The 22,027-nt window shown below is 39.1% G+C and overlaps 1 protein-coding gene across 2 annotated transcripts in view; it reads left to right on the forward strand.

Annotated features, from left to right (window-relative positions):
* Window positions 1-22,027, forward strand: part of C4H1orf87 (chromosome 4 C1orf87 homolog) — a 60,546-nt gene that overhangs the window by 9,762 nt on the left and 28,757 nt on the right. For both annotated transcript variants that reach the window (XM_051999567.1, XM_051999566.1), the window contains exons 2-6: window positions 2,154-2,355; window positions 8,745-8,996; window positions 10,244-10,365; window positions 14,267-14,411; window positions 19,349-19,446. In XM_051999567.1, coding sequence (XP_051855527.1) covers window positions 2,154-2,355; window positions 8,745-8,996; window positions 10,244-10,365; window positions 14,267-14,411; window positions 19,349-19,446 — 819 coding nt within the window. The remainder of the gene's footprint in view (window positions 1-2,153; window positions 2,356-8,744; window positions 8,997-10,243; window positions 10,366-14,266; window positions 14,412-19,348; window positions 19,447-22,027) is intronic.

Raw genomic sequence — 22,027 nt, forward strand, 5'->3', positions numbered from 1 at the left:
CAGATTAAGGGATAAGCCCAGAATCAAACAATTGGATTATAATAATGATAACTAGCATTTACATGGCACTTTAAGGAACACAAAGCATTTTATAGATTTCATCTCATTTTTATTCCTATAATAATCCCGGGAGATAGGTGCCATTATTAGCTCTATCTTATAAATGTGGAAACTGAGGCAGCTAGAGAGAAGTGCTTTGCCCAGAGTAAATGAGCATATAAGTGAAGCTGGACTGAAATTCAAATTTTCCTGACTTGGTTTCTATTCTGTACAGCACACATTTGGTATTCCTGGGTTCAAGTTCCTGCCTCTGTGAAGAGCTTTGAATACTTGTTTAGGGTTGATTCAGCAAGCAAGAGGGAATCAATGGGGATTTCTGAGCCATGGAGAGCCACTCTCAGTTCTAAATAGAAGGAAAATCAGTCTGGCAAAAACAAAAGAATCTAGCCCTAAATGAACTTATTAAATGCTTGTGGATTGATTAGTTGACTTAAAGGTGTCGCATTGTTTAAGTTCATGTGATTCATTTTCAATAATGTTTTAAAATCTGAAAATGATTTTTTTTGTTATTTTAAAAAGGTTAGCTTATGTTTTTAAGTATGCTTTAAAAAATGTCTTGGGACCAAGGTGTTATAATGAGAATATATATTTTGGTCTTTTTAATGAGTAGCAGTTATATTCAATTTACAGAAATTCATTTTACAGCCAACTTTCCCAGAATACACTTTTCCTATAAAGAGAGTAATGGTCTGGTTTTGGTTTACTGATAGAATTTCTGAATTTGAAATGAAACTATGATATATAACAGTTAATAATAAGAATAATTATTATTCTAATACTTCATATTTACATAGCACCTCGAGGTTTACAAGTCAACTATTGTATGCGTTAGTGAATTATGTGAGTGCGGCCTGGTATGAATTCTGTTTATGAGGTTCAGGGCAGTGGAAAGATTATCAGACTTTAAGTCAAAAGATCTGGGTTCCATTCCCTTCCTTGCTGTGTTAACGGGAGGAAGTCATTAGAACAGTGAAATGTTCTCTCACCTATAAAGCACGAATAATAATATTTGTTCCACTTACCTCATTGGGTTATTTCTAGGTGAACTCCTTAGAATGTACAAAGGTTTATAGAAATTATTAAAGGGTGGCACCCCTTATAAAGAAGAGATCCAAACTTTTACTTTTACTTACCCTGGTCTTTCTAATAAGGGGAAGGCAACTTTGGGCTCAAGGGATACTCTTCCCTTCTCATGTCAGCCTGAGGAGAGGATGTCTCAGGGAAATACACAGCTTGGAAAATAATAAGAAAGGAGAGCTGGGGAAAGGGCCAAGTATCAGTCATCTGTCTTAACTTCCCCCCCTCTCCAGTTACAAAGATTGCAAATAACTTCTAGGGTTTTACTTTTAATGAAGAAATATGATTCCTCTTTAGAAATCTATGTTGACTGATACCTTACTGGAAATGACAAGAAACAGGTAAAAAGATTTGTGTCTTTCTTCCTTTCCTCCTCTTCCTTCCTTCCTTCCTCCCTCCCTCCCTTCCTTCCTCCCTTCCTCTCTTCCTTCCTTCCCTTCCTCCCTTCCCTCCTTCCCTTCCTTCCTTCCCTCCTTCCTTTTCTTCCTTCCCTCCTTCCTTTCCTTCCTTCCTTCCTTCCTTCCTTCCTTCTTCCTTCCTTCCTTCCTTCCTTCCTTCCTTCCTTCTTTCTCCTTCCTTCCTTTCTTCCTTCTCCTTCCTTCCTTTTCTTCTTCCTTCCCTCCTTCCTTCCTTCCTTCCTTCCTTCCTTCCTTCCTTCCTTCCTTCCTTCCTCCTTCCTTCCTTCCTTCCTTCTTTCTCCTTCCTTCCTTCCTTTCTTCCTTCTCCTTCCTTCCTTCCTTTCTTCCTCCCTCCCTTCCTCCCTCCTTCTCTTCCTTCCTTCCATCCTCTCCTTCCTTTTTCTTTCTTTTTTACAAAATGAAAAATGCAATGTGAGAAAATAGTACTGTGACTTCTAATTAAATAGTCCACAGAGCAAACAACAATTATTATTTCAGGAGGACCCCCATGTCCCTTGATACTTCTGATAGTTGATGATGCTTCCACTGTGTTCTTCAGGGCACTATATACTTCCTCTTCCTCTTTAAACACTTAATACCAGTATTGTCTTCTTTCAGGCAGGTGAAAGAGAACACAACAACTAAAGCTCAGCCTGAGCTAGGGCCATTGGTACCCCATCATGGAAGGCAATTTGGGGAAAATCTGCCAGCTCTCAACAGTCTTGCTGATCCCAAAGTCAAGTTCCACCCTGGTTCCAGAGAGCAGAATAAAGGTGGAAAGGAAGAAGACAAATCTACTCTCCTAGGAGCAGGCAGCAGTGTGAGTATTTAGAACAGTGATTGCCTTTGGACTTGTTCTTGAATCTTTGATAAAGGAAAATGATGAGATGGCCATGGAAATATATACATCCGGATTCACTTGTGGGATCACAGGATTTAAAGCTAAGATAGACTTAGAGAAAACCTAATGCAATAGTTTCATTTTGTAGGCATAAGGAGGCCAAGTGACTCCCTCAGATCAAAGGAACATAAATTCAGAGCAGGAAAACAACCCCATCAGTTTAGAGCTAGGAATCTATACCATGATTTTTATCAATGGGATCGAGGCCTAGAGACAAAGGGTGTCTCCCTGAGATCCCACAGAAAAAAGCACAGGGTCATGGTAGAGAGCAAGAAAGGAGCTCAGAGGCCAACAAGTCCGACCTCTCATTTTACAGAAAAGGAAACTGATGGCCAGGGAGATCCAGTTACACAGATGGTGAATGCAAAAGGGTTGATTTGAATACAGATCCTCTGGCTCCACTGTCAGGGATTTTTCTAACACACTTGGTCACTTCACAAAATTCTGGGGAGGTTAATTGGCTTGCCTAAGGGTGCATAGATAACAATTGGCAAAAAAAAAAAAAAAAGTCCAATCTCTTTTCCATAGGGTAGTCTTTTCCACACTTAAAGCTCATCGCTTAGCCCAGGTTCAGCACTATAATCAGGCCAGCTTCTACTGCCAGAACCAGCATTGGAACTCACAGCCTCTAACATCCAAACCTAGTGTTCTTTCCTTTGTGCATCATTGTTCAGAGATGATAAAACTTTAGAGAGAATTAACAAGTAAAATGAAAAATCTGTTTCTGAGCTATATGGGCAGCTAGTCAGACAATTAGCATTTATTAAGCACTTACTGTATGCCGGGTACTCTCCCAAGTGCTGTTCATACAAAGAAAGGCAAAAAATTATTCCTATACTCAAGAAGAGTCAGTTCTAATAGGCAAGTCACAATCATTCACTATTGTGGATTTTTTAATCTTCATATTGGTGAGGTAAAACTGAGTGACTTTGGGGTTCCCTTTGAATTCTGAACTCTATGTCTTCTATGTCTTAGGACTGCCTTAAAACAGGACTGCTAAATTTCTTGAAAATGTATAGTAAAAGAAAATGTGACTTCCTCAAGCCTCTAGATTTGGGAGCAAATGGCTGCTTATGGGCTTTAGTTTTAATAATCCATCTTAGCATCAGAAAATAAATGAGCAAACAGTTCAGAATAATGCCCCAGTACCTCAGTTATGTCTGATCTCAAATCTGATCAAAATGGGGCTTGGTTAGCACCTATGTAAACTCTACCTCGAAGTAATACCAGATGCTGCAGGCTTGGGTGAAGAAAGGAAGATGGAAAGCTCTGACAAAGTGTAGGAAAGTTGTCACATGAAAGAGAGATCACATGATCCTTAGAGAAGCTCAGTTTGCACAGCAATGTGGATTCACCAAAGAGCGTCCAATCTAGCCTCATTCTCTCTCTTTACTCACAGAAAATAGAAATTCAGAGCTATTAGAGGCATGAGCAATCATTCCAGAACAGTGGATAGAGTCCTGGACTTAGAGGCAGGAAGATCTCTGAGTTCATTTCGGTATCAAATCCTTCTTTGCTGTGTGATCCTGGGCAAGTAATTCAACCTATGTCTGCCTCAGTTTTCCCATCTGTAAAATGGGAATATTAATAGTTTTTAACCATGTAGATTTGTTGTGAGAATCAAATAAGGTAATATTTTTATAATGCTTTGCAAACTTTAAGCATTATAGAAGTATATTGCAAATTCTTATTATTACTTTACAAATGATGAAACTAGGTGTTACAGAACCTGATAGACATTATACTCAGCTGATGAATAGAAGATAAAAAGTTAGAGCCCAAGGATGCTGAATTCTAGGTTAAGGCTTTTAACTATCCAATGGGATTAGATGGGACATTTGTGACAATTCAATTACTAAATCAATCAATAAGACTTTATGGAGTGCCTATTATATACTAGGCACCCTACTAGATCCTGGGGATAAAGAAAAAACAAAAGTGAAATAGTCTTGCCTTCAAGGAGCTTACAATCTAATGATTATTTTATCTTATTTTTTTTATCTTGCCCCTGAATAAATAGCTAGCACAATCCTCTCACCATCATAATTGTTTCCATTTGCAGGGTGCTTTGAGATTGACCAAGTGATGCTTTCAGAGAAGCTCTGTGAGTTGGGTAATATAGGCATCATTTCATAGATGAGGAAACCAAGACTCAGAGAGGGATCCGGGGGATTAAAGCACCACTTATCCTCCAAGGGAAGAAGCACGATTTCATTTGTTCCTCACAATATGCCTAGGAAGAAGGTACGATTATTGTACCCAATGTATTGTCGAGGAAACAGAGGTTCAGAGAGATTATAAGACTCAGGATCATGTAGCTATTAAGTGTCTGAAGCAGCCTTTCAATCAAGGTCCCTGTTAAGGGGTGAGAGAAATTATATGTCAACCCAGACAAAGGTGAGAAAATATGTAAAAGGATGACAGAGTTCAGGAAATAAAGATTATTGCTGTTGTAGTTGAACAGGATAGAGAGTAAACACAGAGTTTCTTCAAGGCATCACCCTCTTGTTGTTACAAATGTAGAGGGTCAGGATAGTGAGTTACCCTCCTTCCCACATCTGGAAAGTGTCAGAGCAGATCTAGAACCTGAGCCCCCTGACTGTGGGGCCCAGAGCTCCCTCTGCAATGCCCCCTTGTTGTCTAGTCCTGTGGCTTGAGAGAGAAGCTCCCTGCTTCCTCTCACAGAGCCTAACAGGTTTTTGAGCTCTGGGGGTCCTTGCACAAGGCTTGGCAGGGCTGACACCAGACCCCCAGACAAAGCCAGCCTCAGTGTGATGCAGGGGGGACTCACTAATTAGCCTCGTCTGCAGACAAGCTTGGTGACGGTCCAACAGATGGTAGGCACAGTTGTCTGGGACAGGAGGTGAAGGTATCGGCTGTGGGGCTCTCATTACCACTATTGGGAAGCCGGAGAAGCCATCATGCTGGAGTTAAAGATGTGAAGAAATCACAGAAAAGCATTCCAAAGCCAACTCCCTTATGGCTTTCTAAATCAGCATTGCCCCATTGGAATGGGGGTGGTGGGGCTCACTCCCTGAAATTCTTCAAATAAAGACTGCAGAGGGTGGGTGGTTTCTCCTGAAGGGTCCCGGTAATGCTACCTGTGATTTAGAAAGCATGATTGGTCATGAGATATCATGCTTTGCTCTGGTTAGCTCAGTTATAAACTGAGTCATAGGCTAGGTAGAATTTTACAACAGAGGCTATCGCAGCTGGCAGGGACCTTGAACTGGAGAATGCTGGAACTGAGTAGGACCTTGGACAGAGAACTCAAAACTCCACATAAAACCATCATGTCTCCAAAGCTTACGATTGATTGAAAAATTGGACCTGTTGACCCCAAAGGACTTTCCCAGCTTCCAATGTATGATTCTTAGGACCTAAAAGATTTTGGATCTCCCTCGTATAGATGCTTTCAATTCCCAGAATCCTCTAATTAAATGGCCCTCAGATAAGAAACACACTAGTACCAAACACAAGTGCAAGTTTGTAGACAAGAGCGTGCATTTAAAAAGAAATTAACTCACCTCTCTTCTTCTGCTGTTGTCTTTTCTCTGTCAGATTCTAAAATGGGCCAAAGCTCAGTGTAGCTCGGTGCCCTCGGGAGACCAGTCGCTGTCCTATCTTCATGGCCTCCCCAAACCCAGCCCCAAAGATTGGACCTTGGAACACATGTCTAGAAATGGTCCAGTTGGGCTCGAGGTATCTATATTCGAGTGGGATTATTTTATGGATAGAGAGCAGAAAAACAAAGGTACAGAATACAGGTAATAGGTATAAATCATAGGGACTTAGAATTTAAAGCTGAAAAATCATCCACTCCATGTTTCTTACTTTATTTTAATTTTTAAAATGATTTTTAAAAGTTTTTGGCTTTGCTATCACCAGAATTTATAAATTGATCCCTTTCCCCCTTATCATTCATGACTTTCTTACTGTTTCCTACAAAAGATACTTCATCTCCTGACTCCATCTATTTTTATTTGCTGTCGTCCGAGTCTGAAATAACCTCATCCTTGTATCCTCCTCCTAGATCCTCCTAGTCTCAGCTCATATCCTACCTTCTGTTAAGGGCTTTTCCCATTTTCTCTCAATGTTATTGCCTTCCTTGAGAATGCTTGCACCTTATCTTGCATGTATCTGATATATATACATACTCGTTTCCATTCTGTCTTTGGCATTAGATTGTGAATTCATTAAAAACAGGGATTATTTTTGCCCCACTTTGTTCCTCCAATACTTAGTACATTGCCTGGCATGTATTAAATGCAAAATTGCTTATTATCTTGACCCATTCTCCCCAAGTGGCCTTGTCTTATTAAAAAAATAAAAATTAGTTGAGCAAAACCAACTGCTGCAGCTACAGTCACGTTCTGCTTCTTTGTCCCCTACCACTCACGTAGAGGATGATTTTTCATGTCCTTTTGGGGGCTAAGACTAGTAATGATGTATAATGTATCATGAATCCACCATTTATTTTTAGTGATCTTTTTATTTATACTATTCTAGTCACTTTGTATATTATTTTCCTTGTTCAACTGTTCTGAATCAGTTCATTCAAATCTTACCGCTCTGATTTTGTCTGGACCTGAAATTTCAGCAGCCCCCTGCCATCCCATGCTTCTTTAAATTCCATTAATTAGTTGTTTCTTATGATGCAATAATATTCGGTGTTTGGCTACCACAAAAGTACACATAGTACCAAAAGTACATATGGCATCTTTTTTTTTTAATTTTAGTTAATCTATTTTAAACTTAAACACAAAATAGGGAAAAGAAAAAAAAAAGTCTTGTTGCACATAGAACATAAAAGGATGCAAAATACAAAGCAGGAAATTTCCATTTCAAAAAGAAAACTATATAATAAATATTATACAATTTGTTCAGAGCTTTCCATCTTTTCTTTGATTCCTTGTAGATTTTCTTGCGTTCTTGGCTGTGCACTTTTTACTTTATTCTTTTCCACCCTTCTTCCCTCCCCCCCCCATCTAAGAAGGCTACAACTAAGCTTGGATACACCACATAATTGTCTAAATTGGGAATAACTTTCTATAACATTTTCCCAACATTACCAATATTTCTAAGGATGTTGGGAATATAAATTTAAAACAATATATAAGAACTACATAGGGATACAAATAGTAAATCTTTCCACCCCTTTTCATTATTTCAGCCAAATGATGATGTGCAGAAGGACATCAGAGAATTCCTAAGTCACTCGGATCTCCTCTAGAATTGTCCCAAGGAAGTTTAGAACTCTCAGGATTGTTATAGAAGAGCTCATCTAGAAGCCAAACTTAACCTAGAACCAACTTAATGGATATTAGTTTCCTTCAGGCTATGGGCTAATGTAACCGTTCTCCTTATTCTTCTTCAGACTTAATAGACTATCTCTACACCTTTGCCCTGGCCCTGTGTTGAGATGCCTTTCTCCCCTCACCTTAGAATCCCGAGCTTCCTTCCAAGTTCATCACAAGTGCTGCCTTCTTTTTAAATACATATAAAATAAATAGAAGGTAATTTCTTGAGGAGAGAGCCACTGGTAGCTAGAGGGATCAGTAAAAGTCTATATAGACAGTGAGGTCCTAGAAGGCATGGGCGAGCTTGCCTTTTTTTGTACCCCCAATGGTTAGCCTAGTGTCTGGCAAAGGGGTATACAACAGCAAACAAATACGTGTGAAGTAAGTTGTATTCAGGACAATTAGGAAATTAACAGAGAGAGAGCAATAGAATTAAGGGGTTGGCTAAAGCTTCTTGTGGAGGTATTTTAGCTGGGACTTGAAGGCAGCTAGGGAGGTTCATAGTTGGAGTGGAAAAAGGGGGAGCAATTTGAACATGGGAGAGGAGCAGCCAGAAAGAATGCTCAAAGTAAGAAATGGAGTATCTTGTGTGAGGAATAGTCAGGAGTCACTGGATCCCAGACTGTGTGTTGGAGAAGAAGTTGGAAATAGAGGTGGAGGCAGATGGCTCCTAGTTGGCTGGTATTGGTGAGCTATAGACTTGTCTGTAATCAGCTGTAGCTCATGAGGCTTCTTTTACCACTGACGATATTCTACCCACCATTCAGTAAAGAGAAGGATCAATCATATAGAACACAAAAATTATATATATATATATTTTTTTACTTGCTGTCCTCCAGTCCTCCAAGTCTGAAATAATCCCCATCCTTGCACATACATACATACACAAACACACACACACACACACAAACACACACACACACATACATATACAAATATGCTTTCAAGGACTGAGTATTTTAAAATTTATCTGTGGGGGGTGCTTTTATTTTTCACTGTCTTTCTCAGAGTCTTGGTCTGAAGTCAAGTGAAGATGAGTCCCTTCTGGCCATGGTTGAAAGAGAATTCATGGTGCATCCCCCAAGTCCAAATTTGCTGGACAACCTGGAAAAGGAATTGAAGGTCTTGGATCCCATCTCTTCGGGACTTCTTCTTCAATCCCAACTGAGTCGACTGCTCGTAAAGCATGAGGTCCCTCTTCAGCTGCCCACTGTCAAGTTCCTTTTCCAGAGGTTCACCCAGAGCAGATACTCAGAACTGGTATGGCCAGCTTACTCTGATCGCAGGGGTGGGGAGAGAAAATTAACCTTTCACTTTTTGAAGTAGGTGTATAGGTCAGTGAGCTGGCCTTCCCAAGCTTTCCAAGTCCTTTTTTCCAGAGCTTTCCTTCTGAAATGATGCCCCCACTTTATTCTGTATCTACCTTGATTATATAGTTTATATTGTTTACATGGTGTCTCCTCCATCACATTGCACGTTTCTTCAGGGTAGGAAGCATGCTTTTGTCCTTCTTTGTATTCCCAATTTAACAGAGTCCCTGGTACATAATTTTTTTTGTTTTTCAGTTGTTCAACCTGAGAAGGAAAGGTCATCACCAGCTCAAGGAAATCAGGGAAGACTTTCTGTAGATAGTGTTTGAAATTCAGAAAATCAGCTTCACCTCCATCAGTCCCATTTTTTCCCTTCTCTGAAATGAGGTTTAGGACATATGTTTGTATCACCTTCCTTACAAAAGTGGGGAGGAATGAGCTTTGGAAACCTAAAAGTTTGTTATTATTTTCTTTAATGCTAATAACGATGACATTTGAAAGGCATGTTGAAGTCTCTTTGCGAATAGCTTTTGTTATAGCACCATAGATTTAGAGCTAAGAGGGAAAGTGAAGACCTTCTTGTCCAACATTTTACAGGTGGGGAAGCTAAGGCACTGAATATTGTTGGGATGGCTTGCCTAGGATGTCATAGCTATTAAGTGTGTAGCTTGGGATTTGGATGCATGTCAAGTCCTGCCAAGGTCTTCAAAATTATTGGGCCAGTTGCTTAAAAAGAGGACAGGTGGGGATTTCGATTGGGTTTTGGGATGGACCTGGGACCATTAGTGTAAGAACTGTTGGGAATAGAACTTTAGCACTCTCTCTGCTCTCAACGTAATGGTTATTTTGGGGTCATCTTTTGTGGCTGAAGCTTCTCTTTAAAACTACAAGTGACAGAAAAGGCTCTGACCTGTATTATTAGAGAGAGGTTTCTTAAACTGGCTCCCAAGGAAATTCCATGTCTATGCCCTATCTCTTATTATTTACGTTTGTGAGCTGTATTGTCTTCCTCTATAGTATATCAAAGAACAAGGATTGCTTTAGTTTGGACTAACAATCAGTATCAGGACAGCCCTCTTTGGGGATCAATAAAATGATGGACTGATGGGTAGATGAATGGGTTCTCTAAAGACATTTTGCCAGCCTCTGCAAACCTCTTTCTTTTGCATGTAACCAAAAATGTATGTTCATTTTTAGATCAATTATAAAAAGCTGCTGTGGTTTTTAAAGTTAGCAGCCTTGAATGAAACTAAAAGGAGTGAGCCCCCGGCTGATGATAGCCCAGGAAAAAAGGAGGAAATCAACGATCTTGGCCCAAGGTGATTCTTCCCTCTCCTTTCGTGCATATGGTTATGTAGTCAAGGAATTTCAGAGTTAAATAGAACCTTATGAACTAGCTGTTCCACTTCCCACATAGTCTACTGCATCCCTTAGCTCCCTCTGGACCCAGGCGTATTAAACTTTTTCCATTTGGGACCGCTTTTCACCTGGGAAATTTTACATGACCCCAGGATTATAGGTATATAATCAAACATGTACTGCATTTTCTGTAAACTTTCTTGTCTAGAGATATTGGCTTTCTTCTGCCATGTTAATAAAAACACTAGATTTGGTAAGTAGAATAGTCCTACTTAGGACCAGCTTAGTTCTAAAAAACAGAGGCTTTGCAAACTGGAAGGAACTCCAGAGGGCATTGAATCTAATGGCTTCATTTTAATATATGAAGAAAAGGAGACATAAAGCATTTCTGTGACTTGTTCGGGGTCAGGAAAGACAGTGAGCATCTGAAATGACATTTGATGCCAGGTCTTCCTGACTCCAAGTTCAATTCTCTTAAAATTTAGCTTAATATGTATCCTTTATAAAAGTTGTTCTGTGACTGATGATAGATTCATAAGGATTGTTTTTATATGTTTTTGTTATTATTGTATCTCACTCTTTGTTACTCCATTTGGGGTGTTTTTTTTTTTTTTGGCTAAGATAATAGAGTGCCATTTCCTTCTCTAACCCATTTTACAGATGAGGAGATTGAAAAAACAGGGTCAGATAGCTAGTGTATAAGCTAGTAAGGCTAGATTTGAACTCAGGCTTTCCTGACTCTAGACATGGCTTTCTATTCCCAGCACCCCTTAGCTGCCTGTAATTCTATAGACTACTTAATAATGGAGTTTACCTAGCACTCTCAATGAATTAATCAGCAAGTATTCATTAACCATCTCAGTGCTAAGTGCTCCAGATAAAAATATAAAAGTTAGACAGTTCTTGCCCTCTGAGAGCTTGCAATCTCATTGAGAATCTCAATGGGCTCCTCTGGAAGCAACCCTTCCAAGTCTTCACTTGAATTGCCTGAGAGACTTCTGGTGAGATTCTTGGACATATGGTCACTGGAACTAAGCTTTTAGCATTGATTTTTTTTTTGTAAAAGCAGAAACATTCTCAAATATCTAATTGATGCAAGAAAAATAATTGTGAGGTTATAGATAAGCTCATAGGGCAGCTAGGTAGCATGGCGAATGGATTGCTGGACCTGAAACCAGGGAGAACTGAGTTCAAATCCAGCCTTGAACACTGATTAATGGGCAAGTCACTTCACTCTGTCTCAGTTTCCTTATTTGTAAAAAGAACTGGAGAAGGAGATGGCAAACTGCTCCAATATATTTGCCAAGACATCTCCAAATGGAGACATGAAGAGTTGAACACACCTGAAGAGCAACAAATAGCTGAGCTCATAGCTAACTGAATAACTCCGATGTCTAGATTGGGCATTGGAATGAAGAATCACAGAAGTTGAGAGTTAGGAACAACATTAGATCTTAGAACAGACAGCTCAGAATATCAGCATTGGACCTTAGACCTGAGCATTTTAGGATGGAGAGCCCCTAGATCTTAGAATATTAGAGCACAGGATGTTGGAGACAAAGTTCTGGACCATGACTGTCAGAACTGGGAGGGTCCATGTCTTCAATACCTTTATTTTCAAGCAATAAAGCCCAATTTTAGAGGGTCTGTGGCCATCATTTGTTGCAAATGTTAATTATATTCCCACAGTTCCCAAGTTGATTAATGGCAAGAGGGGAAAATCGAACAAAACCCACTTCATATGATTAGTGTCCTTTCTACCATTCCATCAACACCAGTTTTTTCATAGTGTAGATTTGTCTGTCTTGGGTATGTGGACCTAGGAAAAGGGTCCTGGGGTTTTCAGAAAAGTTCCTGTTTGTAAAAACTTCCTGTCAAAAACAAACATCAGGAAGAATGGAAGAGGGATCCAGAAGTAGTTCATCTAAAGCTTTTGTTTGTTTGTTTGCTGTTTTTTTTTTGGGGGGAGGGTTGTTATTGTTGTTAACATATTAATTCCTGGAGACAGCCTTCTCTGGGTTATAGAGACCCTCCAGTCAAAGAGACCCGGATGTGTTTGAAACTTGCAGCATTGTCAGTGTTAGCTGGGATGGCAATAGTTCCCCTCCAACTAAGTTAGACCAGATGTAGGAAGCATCTGGACTTGAGCCTTCTAAGAAAATCCTACAGGCTACAGGAAGTGGGATTCCTTCATGCAGCTGCCTCTTGTTCCCTTGATGGTGGTGGTGGTCTCAGAATTACTCAGTATGCGTAGGGGGCTAGGTACAGACCTACTTCATAGGTGGTCTGGATTGTCAGACCTGGGGTCAGGAAGACCTGCATTTGAACCTGCCTCAGACATTGTGAAGAATAGAAACAAGAGGACAGATTTGAAAGGTGGCTAGGATTGATAAGTTTGGGCAATTGGTTAGATAGTAGTGGCATGGAGTGTGAGTGTAAAGAGTTGAATGTAAATAACATCTTGATGGCAAACCTGGAAGACTGAAAGAAGAATGATGTGTTTGCCAAAAATAGAGAGGCTAAAAGGAGGGGAGGAAAAATAATGAATCATTAACTCTGTGATCTTGGGCTCTTAACTTCTGTTAAGTTAAAATGGGGACAATAATAGTGGCAACCTTGTGTTACTGTCAGGAGAATCAAATGACAACCCTAAAGTATTATGTTAATGCTAGCTATTAATACCATTGCTGTAAGGGTTTATGTTGCCTGTCCAACAACTTTGTCACTTTCCTGCCCTCCTCATGATGGATGTTCAAAAGGGTTGTGCCCCATATACTTTTCATTCTGTCCTTATGCCTTTCTGTCTTCCTTCCTTCTTTCCTTTCTCTGTCTTCCTTCCTCCCCTCTTTTCTCTTTCTTTCTTTCATCCTTCTTTGCTTTCTTGCTTTAATCTTTTTTCTTTTCTTTTCTTTCTCTTTCTTTCTTTCTTTCTTTTTCTTTTCTTTCTTTTTCTTTTCTTTCTTTTTCTTTTCTTTCTTTCTTTCTTTCTTTCTTTCTTTCTTTCTTTCTTTTCTTTCTTTCTTTCTTTCTTTCTTTCTTTCTCTTTTCTCCCTCCTTCCATCTCTCTCTCTCTCTTTACTTCTGTCTAGCTATCCATTCTTTCGATCTACTATCTATCTATATATCTATTTGTCTAGATGTAGATATATGTAGATATACTTTCTCTTGCTTTTTAATCTCATTAATCTCCTCTTGGTTCAAGCATAAACCCTGGACATATTCCTGCTAAACCTGCATTGTTCTATCCTATTATCTTTTTATAACATATTGTTCTTGCATTAAATACCTACTGGGCAACTCATAAGCATCTCAAATTCAACAATTCCAAACTAGAAACTGAGCTCATGCCCATCCTTCCAACATTCCCATTTCTGTTGATGACATCCAGTCTCTTATCCTCTGTTTTGACTTTTCCTTCTCAGCCTAATGTCCAATGAGCTATCAGATCTTGTGATTCTTACCATTACATTTCTCCCAACTAGCTCCTTCTCTCCAGCTGTGTTACCACCATCCCAATTTAGCTGTCATCCTCCTTTGCATGAGCCCAGGTTTTCCTGAATCCAAAGCCACTTCCATATCCAAAGATATTTAGTCTTCCAACACTTGACAAATTTCAGATGTTCTTACACCATATCAGATGGTTCAGTATTGGTTCACAAAGAGTGACTCTTTGACATAAGTTACACACACAGTGCTCCTCTCATTTCATAGAGGAGGAAATAGGCTCAGAAAGGGAAAGTGGCTTTCCATGGAGTGACAGAGATGGGACCCAAAGCCAGGCCTTTCGATAACACGTTCAGAACTGTATCACATGTCTCTACCTTTTACTTACACCCCTTCTATTATGTCTCAATCCCACAGCTCATCTTCTGAAGCCAATGATAACCTAATTGTGCTTCTCAGGAGTGCCCTAGAGACATCCAAGGAGAAATTCAATATTGAAAACTTTCACTTGAGTTTTCAAAAAGAAGACCAGCCCTTCTCTGGATGCCTGCCAGCCTCCAAGGTAAACCATGTCATGTTTAGATTTATAGGTTTATTTCCATATGTATGTATGACCAGTTATGTGGTAGAGAGGTCCTGGGAGTAATTTTCTCTTCTGGGTTTGGGGATCGTATGGTATAAATAAAATTCTTCGTTGTCTGTAAGCAGCTGGGTGGTACAGTGGACAGAATGCTGAGCTTGGAGTCAGGCAGAAATGAGTTTGAATCCATTCTCATATGTTTCCTAGCTGCGTGACCCTGTATAAGAACTTAACCTCTATTTGCCTCAGTTTCCACATCTATGAAATCACCCAGGGTTGTTGTAAGGATCAAATGACAGTAATGTAAAGCACCTGGCACAGTGCCTGACACTAGGAAGCCATGTAAGTGTTAGTCATCATTTGTGATTATTTTTTATCTCAGAGTTTAGGGAGTGGAAAAAAATAATCGTAAACCTAGAGGAATTGGACCAGAAATGCCTTGGGTAGGAGTCTGTGATCCACGTTACAATAGAAAGTTTAATACCATCAAAACAACATTTCACAGCAAAAACAACCCCTTCTGTCAAGAAGCCAAATCCCAGTTTCCAAATATCTTAACTAGTTTCCATTGTAATCATATGATAATCCTATTCCATTTGCTCACACTAGATGCTAAAAAAATGAAATGATCACAAGAAAGTCATAGGTTTTAGTTTAAAGGGGACTAGACAACATGGGATATTGTAATGACTGCATATTTAAAATCAGCTGGAGTCAGGAACTCAGGTTAAGGGAAAAATCTTCAATCTTTATTGAAGTGAAGAGGTGAATAAGGATTGCGATAGCAATATGGGCAAGAAAGATTGCCATAGCAATATGGGCAGCTGCGACAGGAAGCCAGCTAACAGAGGGAGATCTGAGCTGAAAAGCCATCGCAATGGCAATAAGAGCAGCTGAGTCAAAACACCAGCCAGCAGTCTCTCCTTCCCCTTCCTTTTCTGCACCCCTGCCTCCACCCACCAAAATCGTCATTTCCTATACAACACATCAGGACTTGAACAGAGAGTGGGCAGGGGCCATTCTTTCTCCAAGCTTCTATATTAATAGAGTATGGTCCAATTACTATTTAGCCTCATGTGCTTGGGACCTCAGTGCATCAACTTGAGCCTCAGCCCATTACAGAATATTAGAGATGGGAAGAATCACAGACTAGAGGATGTCTGAGTTGGAAGAGAACTTGGCTGTCAATGCTGAAATGGACCTTAGAACATAATGAATAGGAACTTTAATTAGAACATGGATTGGTAGAGCTAAAAGATATCTCAGATATAGGATGTTAGGATATGGGGAACAGAATGTCAAAGTTCACAGGCATTTAGAACATAATTTCCAAACAAACAAAAAAAAAAAAGACCTTAGATTATTGAAGATAATCATTGAAGATTTCCTAGAATAAAGAATGTGAGCTCTGGAATAGACCTTCAAACTGTGAGAAATCTTAGAAAATAAGAACTGAAGAAATTAGAATATAAAATGTAAGAGGCAGCAGGAAGCTTAGAACATAATACATTAGAACATAAAGCAGTAATATTGGTAAGATCATCTAACTCTTTATGCTACAAAGGAGGGAAACTGAGACTCAAGAAAGTTTAAAAGCCTTGCCTAAAGTCACACAGTAATCAGATGGGAGAGTATGGCTTTGAACCTAGGCATCCTGAATCCAAGGCCAATATACATTTCATTATACCACAGGAATAATAGCAATAATAATAATAATAATAATAACAATGGTGATGATGATGATAGCATTAATTGATTTCCAGTTGGAGACATGGATCTCCATAGGGATGCCCTGTTTCTGATGAAGGTCAGAGAAGGAGGCCAGTTGTCCTCAGAGAGGGGTAAAGAAGGAAGGATGATAACAACAGATATTACTGGTTTTTCCCCAAGTGTCCCTGTGTGTGTCTCTGGTTGCAGAAATTATGTTGGAAAATTATTTGTTGGCACTTGTCACAAAGATTCGCATGGTTTCCAGGGAATGAATGAGCTGGGAATTTGAGGGAGCTATTTAAAAAATCCCAAGCTTCCCACTAGGATATTAGGGTTAGGGATAACTTATCAATCTTGTCTGATGACTGAATACTGCACTTTGGCAAAGCTCCTAGTACCTATCTGTGGTATCCATGAGTAGATTTTGAAGGAGAAAAAAAAACTCATAAAAGATCCAGGCTTACTCCCTCTTTAGCTCCCTGCAGGGTTGGAGATGTGACCACCCATGCCCTCTGGCAGGAGCCAAATTGAGAAGTGGTGATGTGGCCTATTAAGCTCTTATGGGGTATCTAATGATAATAACAAAATGTATGAGCCTTTTAAGGTTTGCAAAGCACTTTATGCATGTCATCTCCTTTGAACCTTACAATAATCTTGAGATGTAGGAACTATTGTTAACTATATTTCAAAAATAAGAAAATTGAGGTAACTGAACTTAAATGGTTGGCTTAGGTCTACTGGTCGAGACTAGTCTGAAGCTATATTCGAGCTTGACTTCCTGTCTCCGATGCTCTGTCCACAGTATCACCCAGTAACCTGATGTTCCTCTGACCTGTCAATGCCCTTCTTGGGTTGATCTAACAGTTTATTCTTTTAAATAAGATAAAATTCATTTTTGTTCAATTTTAATGAATTCTGACCTCCATGATGAAGAGTAATGGGAGACTAGCATAGAAAAACAAGTTGGAGTCAATCCATTAATAAACATTTACTTTCCTACTATGTGCTAGGAGTTTGTAATTTATCCTAAAAAGTAAAAGGGATCCCTTGAAAATTCTTGAGCAAAGGAGTGATTTGGACAAACTAGTGCTTTTGAAATGCCAATTTGAAATGCCAAATGTGGAGGATGGAAGCCCTAGCTTTGTGTTCCATCTCTATGAGCTAACCAGCCAGGCTTTCTTTGAAGCTCACCTGCCATTCATGAACTATCTGGAATCTCTTAAGTATCTCAGAACTCATTCAAGCTATGGTTATTTCCTGAGGTGGGTGAGATTCATAATATGGTTCTTTAAGAGTTATAATAAATTATTGTCCTCAGACATTGTCCTAAAGGTGCCCAGGACTTTCTTTATCCCTAAATGAAAGGTCAAGAAGGGCCTAAACTGAAGTAGGTGGATTCATTCTGTACAGTCCAAATTTGGGATCCCCTTAATAGATCACAGAGATTTTGAAAATTAGGGAGTTATCAGAAAAAAAAATCAAAGAATGAATGAAATCTCATTTTATTCTATATTGTTAGAGAGAAGCAAAGGATTTGGTTATCATCCTCCTCTTCTTCCTCTTCTTCTCATCCTCATCACCATCAGGAAAAGATATATTTCACACATTGAAATCATCAGATATCTAAAAGTTATCTAAGTACTCATATTATTTTTATCTCTTTTTGATTAAAATCTTTCTCACATCCCTCCTACCTTAGCAACAAATTGGGAAAGGCTTTAAAAGCCAAATACAGAGATCTATATTTTATTCTGAACCTCATTTTACTTTCTCTAGGTGACTCAGTCTTCATTACTTAAATACAGGTAAACAATTTGGGATCTTAAATCTCACTGATGATCGTATTTCTTCCACCAGTGAATCGACTCATGGTTTTAATGTTTTAGAATAAAATAATAAGGGCTAAGAAGCTATAGTATGCCATAGTAAACAAAAGATCATACTTAAAGATAGGAAGACCTGGCTTTGAGTAAATTCCCTGACATAGCCTGGCTTTGTAGACATATATAAGACCCTCACTTTCCCTGAGCAGTACTAATAATAAAAATTACAGACAAGTTTCCACACTGGGAATTCCTTATACTAAAGACATCATAATTCAGGATCACTGCTTTCCAATTTCAAAAAAAAAGTGGATGTGCATAAAACATTGGTGTTTATGGAGGCTTTTTCTCCAATCACCCAATGAGGTAGATATTATAAATACCCATTTTATAGACAAAGAAACTAAAGCTCAGTGCCTCTCATCATAAAATTTGTAAATATCAAAGTTAGGATGTAAACTCATCTCAGGAGTTGGATTCCAGGTTCCACATTAATCCCCTTAAAATCCCTTTTAAATATTGTATAATTTGGGGGTAGCTAGATGGCACAGTGGATAGAGCACCAGCCCTGAAGTCAGGAGGACCTGAGTCTCAGACACATAATATTTCCTAGTTGTGTGACCCTGGGCAAGTCACTTAACCTCAATTGCCTCAGCAAAAAAAAAAAAAAAAAGTACAATTTTAATTTAAGGAAAATATTATCTCCCACTATATGCAGTGTTCCCCCTGTGCCTTCTAAATAGTTTTTCATGAAGATACAAAAATGAATCTCATTCTTAGATTTTATTTTGCTTAGTCCCCTCCTTTGCACTTACCATGCTCTTCCTTATCGTGACAAAATGAGCATGGTGTATAATTTGGATGAAAAATCAGATAAGAGAAACTCTATTTCTATTATGTCCTGAGAGAGCAGGTCATTGATATCTTTCTTTTCTCAATCGAGGGTCAAGGAAACTCCTGCAATTTTTTTTGAGCGGGGGGTAGAGAGAGAAAAAAAAAAAGAAAGAGAGAGAGAGAGAGAGAGAGAGAGAGAGAGAGAGAGAGAGAGAGAGAGAGAGAGAGAGAGAGAATCTCTTTCTTTATGCTAGAACCCCAAGTGTATGGCTTTCCATGCATCCCTGTCAGTGTAGTTGCTGAGTGGTGACTATATGAATGCAAAACACAAAAATCAAAGACTTTGAACTCCTGTTACCCATGTTTTCAAGGGCTGCCCCTTGGCTGATGGCTTGGGAAAGAAGGTACTGGGAATTTTCCTTTGGGGGGAGATAGTGGGATATCTCTTCACCCTGGCAGATGTGGGCTACTGGTGAAATGGTAAAGGAGAATGGAACTGATTGCATTTTTTTTTCTTTTCCAAATTTAAAATACTTTCTTTTTGATTTTCAGATCAAGACTGTTTGTGAGCAACATGGTCTTATCTTGTCCCCACAACTGATGGAAGCTTTGTGTAGCCACCAGGAATTGAATGTACAAGATGGAATTAAGTAGGTTAATTTTCAATCCCAACAGACTGTTGATGCAACGCATGAAATAATTTGTTGAATGAGCATCTATTAAGTGCCTTCTGCATTCAGACATTATGACCGGTGCTAGGGATACAAAAACAAACCAAAAAAAAAAATTGAAATTGCTCTGCCCTTGAGTGGTTTACAATCTATGAAAGAGAAACAATGTGTGGACAAATAATTAAACATTCCAGTGACATTGAGTGGGGAGACTACTAACAATTTGGGGTAGAGTAAAAAAATCAGGAAAAACTTCACCTAACAAGAAACCCTTGCATGTATCATTGTATAAAGCTCAGGATTTGTGAAACACTTTTCAAATCTTATTTCATTTAATCCTCACAACACCCTGGAGGTAAGTGCTGTTATTATCTCATTTATAGATGAGGAAACTGAGGCAGACAGATGCAATGACTTGCCCAGGGCCACATGGTTAGTATCTGAGGCCAAATTTGAATGCAGGCTCCATTCTCTATCCATGATGTAAGTTTTTCCTTTTGCAACCATACTCTATGATTCCTTGTCCAACTCTAGACTAAGCCAAGCTGGACAATCCCTCTTTTCTACCAGAGTCCTTTATGCCCTTGAAGAAAACTCCGTCATTCTCCACAATTCTTACCTCTAGACTGAGCATCTCCCCTCTTATAACTGCTTATAACTGCTCCTCAGGTGGCTTAAACTAAAGATGACTCTCCTCTGGGTTATCTTCAGCTGAGCAATAACCTTCCTAAAATGTAGTCTAGAGCCCAGCTTCTTCTCTTCTGTGTAAGTAATAATTTTATTGTAATTTGATGTGTTGAAATACAAAAAAAAAATACTTTCAGCAACGAGATACAAAAAGTATCTAAACGTTAGCATCAGCTAATTAAAAAAAGAAGCTGGCTGGTTTCATGCAAGTATTTAAACATATATTATGTATTTTCTAAATCATATCCACCCCAATATTGGTCTTTAAGTCATTATACCAATGTGTTCATTTCCAAAACTGGATTCGTTTAAATCAAAGCTTCATTTTAAACACTGAATACAGAATTAATTAGACAATAGAGACAATTGGCTACCTATTTTATATACCTGTAAACTGGGGGTCATGAAAAAAAATGTGTTGGCTAAGAGGGGGGTGCAAATAGGAAGTTTAAGAAGCCCTGGTCTAAAGAAACAAAGATTAAAATAAAACAATCCCTTTTCTTAGGAGCACAATGTAGAGGACAGTGTTGTTTTCTTCCCAGTCCTCAACATTTTTTTTTAAATGCTCACAATACTCAGCAAAGTGCCCGATACATAGTAGGTGCTTAATAAATGTCAAGTGGGGTATCACATTATTGATTCTCATTGAATTTATTGTCCACTGGGATCTCCAGATCCTCTGTATGTTCCAGTCCCTATTGGAATTAGTGATTATATTTTCATTAGCAATGTAAATTTTTCATTCATTCTATGTTTATTTTGCAAAATGAAACAAGAAAGAAAATCAGATTCTGCAATTGCACGATACTTTTCTCAATCTTATATTTGTGATGCTGGTTTATTATTTTTTTTAAACCCAAGTATGTGACTTTACATCCATCCCTCTTACATTGATCTGATTAGATTAAACCAAAGTGTGGGGTGAATCGATGGGTTTTGGCTAAGATTGCCTAAGAGAGAATGGAAATAGCAATTGGGACTGTTTTGGCCAGAAATCCTGAGAGTCTTCCCTACCCAGATTGATTCTGTTTTGTTTTGTTTTGTTTTTATAGGAAAAAAAGGTCATTTTTGCCTCATTTTTTTCTTACCTAGCCTTAATTAGTAAAGAGGTGTTGCCTCCGTCAAACAGACGCCCAAGGTGCCCACTGGGCAATCAGTAAGGCCATCTACAGTTGTCCTGATGATATCTTGCCCCTGGATCAGGTGGCTCTGGAGGAGAAAGTGAGACTGGTGACCTTGCACACTTCAATCCACTTCCAATCCAAGTCCATCCCCCCTCAATTCAATCCAGTTCACTTGCTTGTCACAGCATGACCCCTCCTGATATCAGAGTCACCTTTCAGAATGAAGGATAAATAATAAATGGAAGATTTCCTGTCCTTAGAAACAAAGAGGTGAGAGGGAGGAAGTGAGCAGAAAGTGAAAAAAGAGAATTCAAATCCTATGACCTCATGGGGAAGGAGGGAGTGAGATCACCATGCCTTTCCTTATTGCTTGCTCACTTTAAAGTCGCCCAGAACAAGATCAGTGTTTTAGATGAGTTGTTTCTACCCTTCCTTGTTCCTTCGGAGAACAGAGCAGTCCTGAGAGGCAGGCAGGCAGGCAGGCAATAGCCTCACACCTGACTTTAATATCCCTTTGAAATCAAGGTGGTTTGGGCTTAGCTCTTTCATCCACCTCCCCTCCCTTCTTTTGATGTGTCCACATCAATTTTACAGGTGGAGGAAGGGAAAGTTAGGTGATGGAATAGTTTAGTAGGCCTCTTCCTCCACCCTTGAAAAATTGGTTGGGTGGCCATTCAAAATAAGCCTTTGATGTAAGAGAAAGTAGAGGAGAGAACTAGTTCTCTGATGAAGGGTAGAAACTCAAAAAG

The sequence above is a fragment of the Antechinus flavipes genome, chromosome 4, assembly GCF_016432865.1.
Source record: "Antechinus flavipes isolate AdamAnt ecotype Samford, QLD, Australia chromosome 4, AdamAnt_v2, whole genome shotgun sequence".
Taxonomy (NCBI): Eukaryota; Metazoa; Chordata; class Mammalia; order Dasyuromorphia; family Dasyuridae; genus Antechinus; species Antechinus flavipes.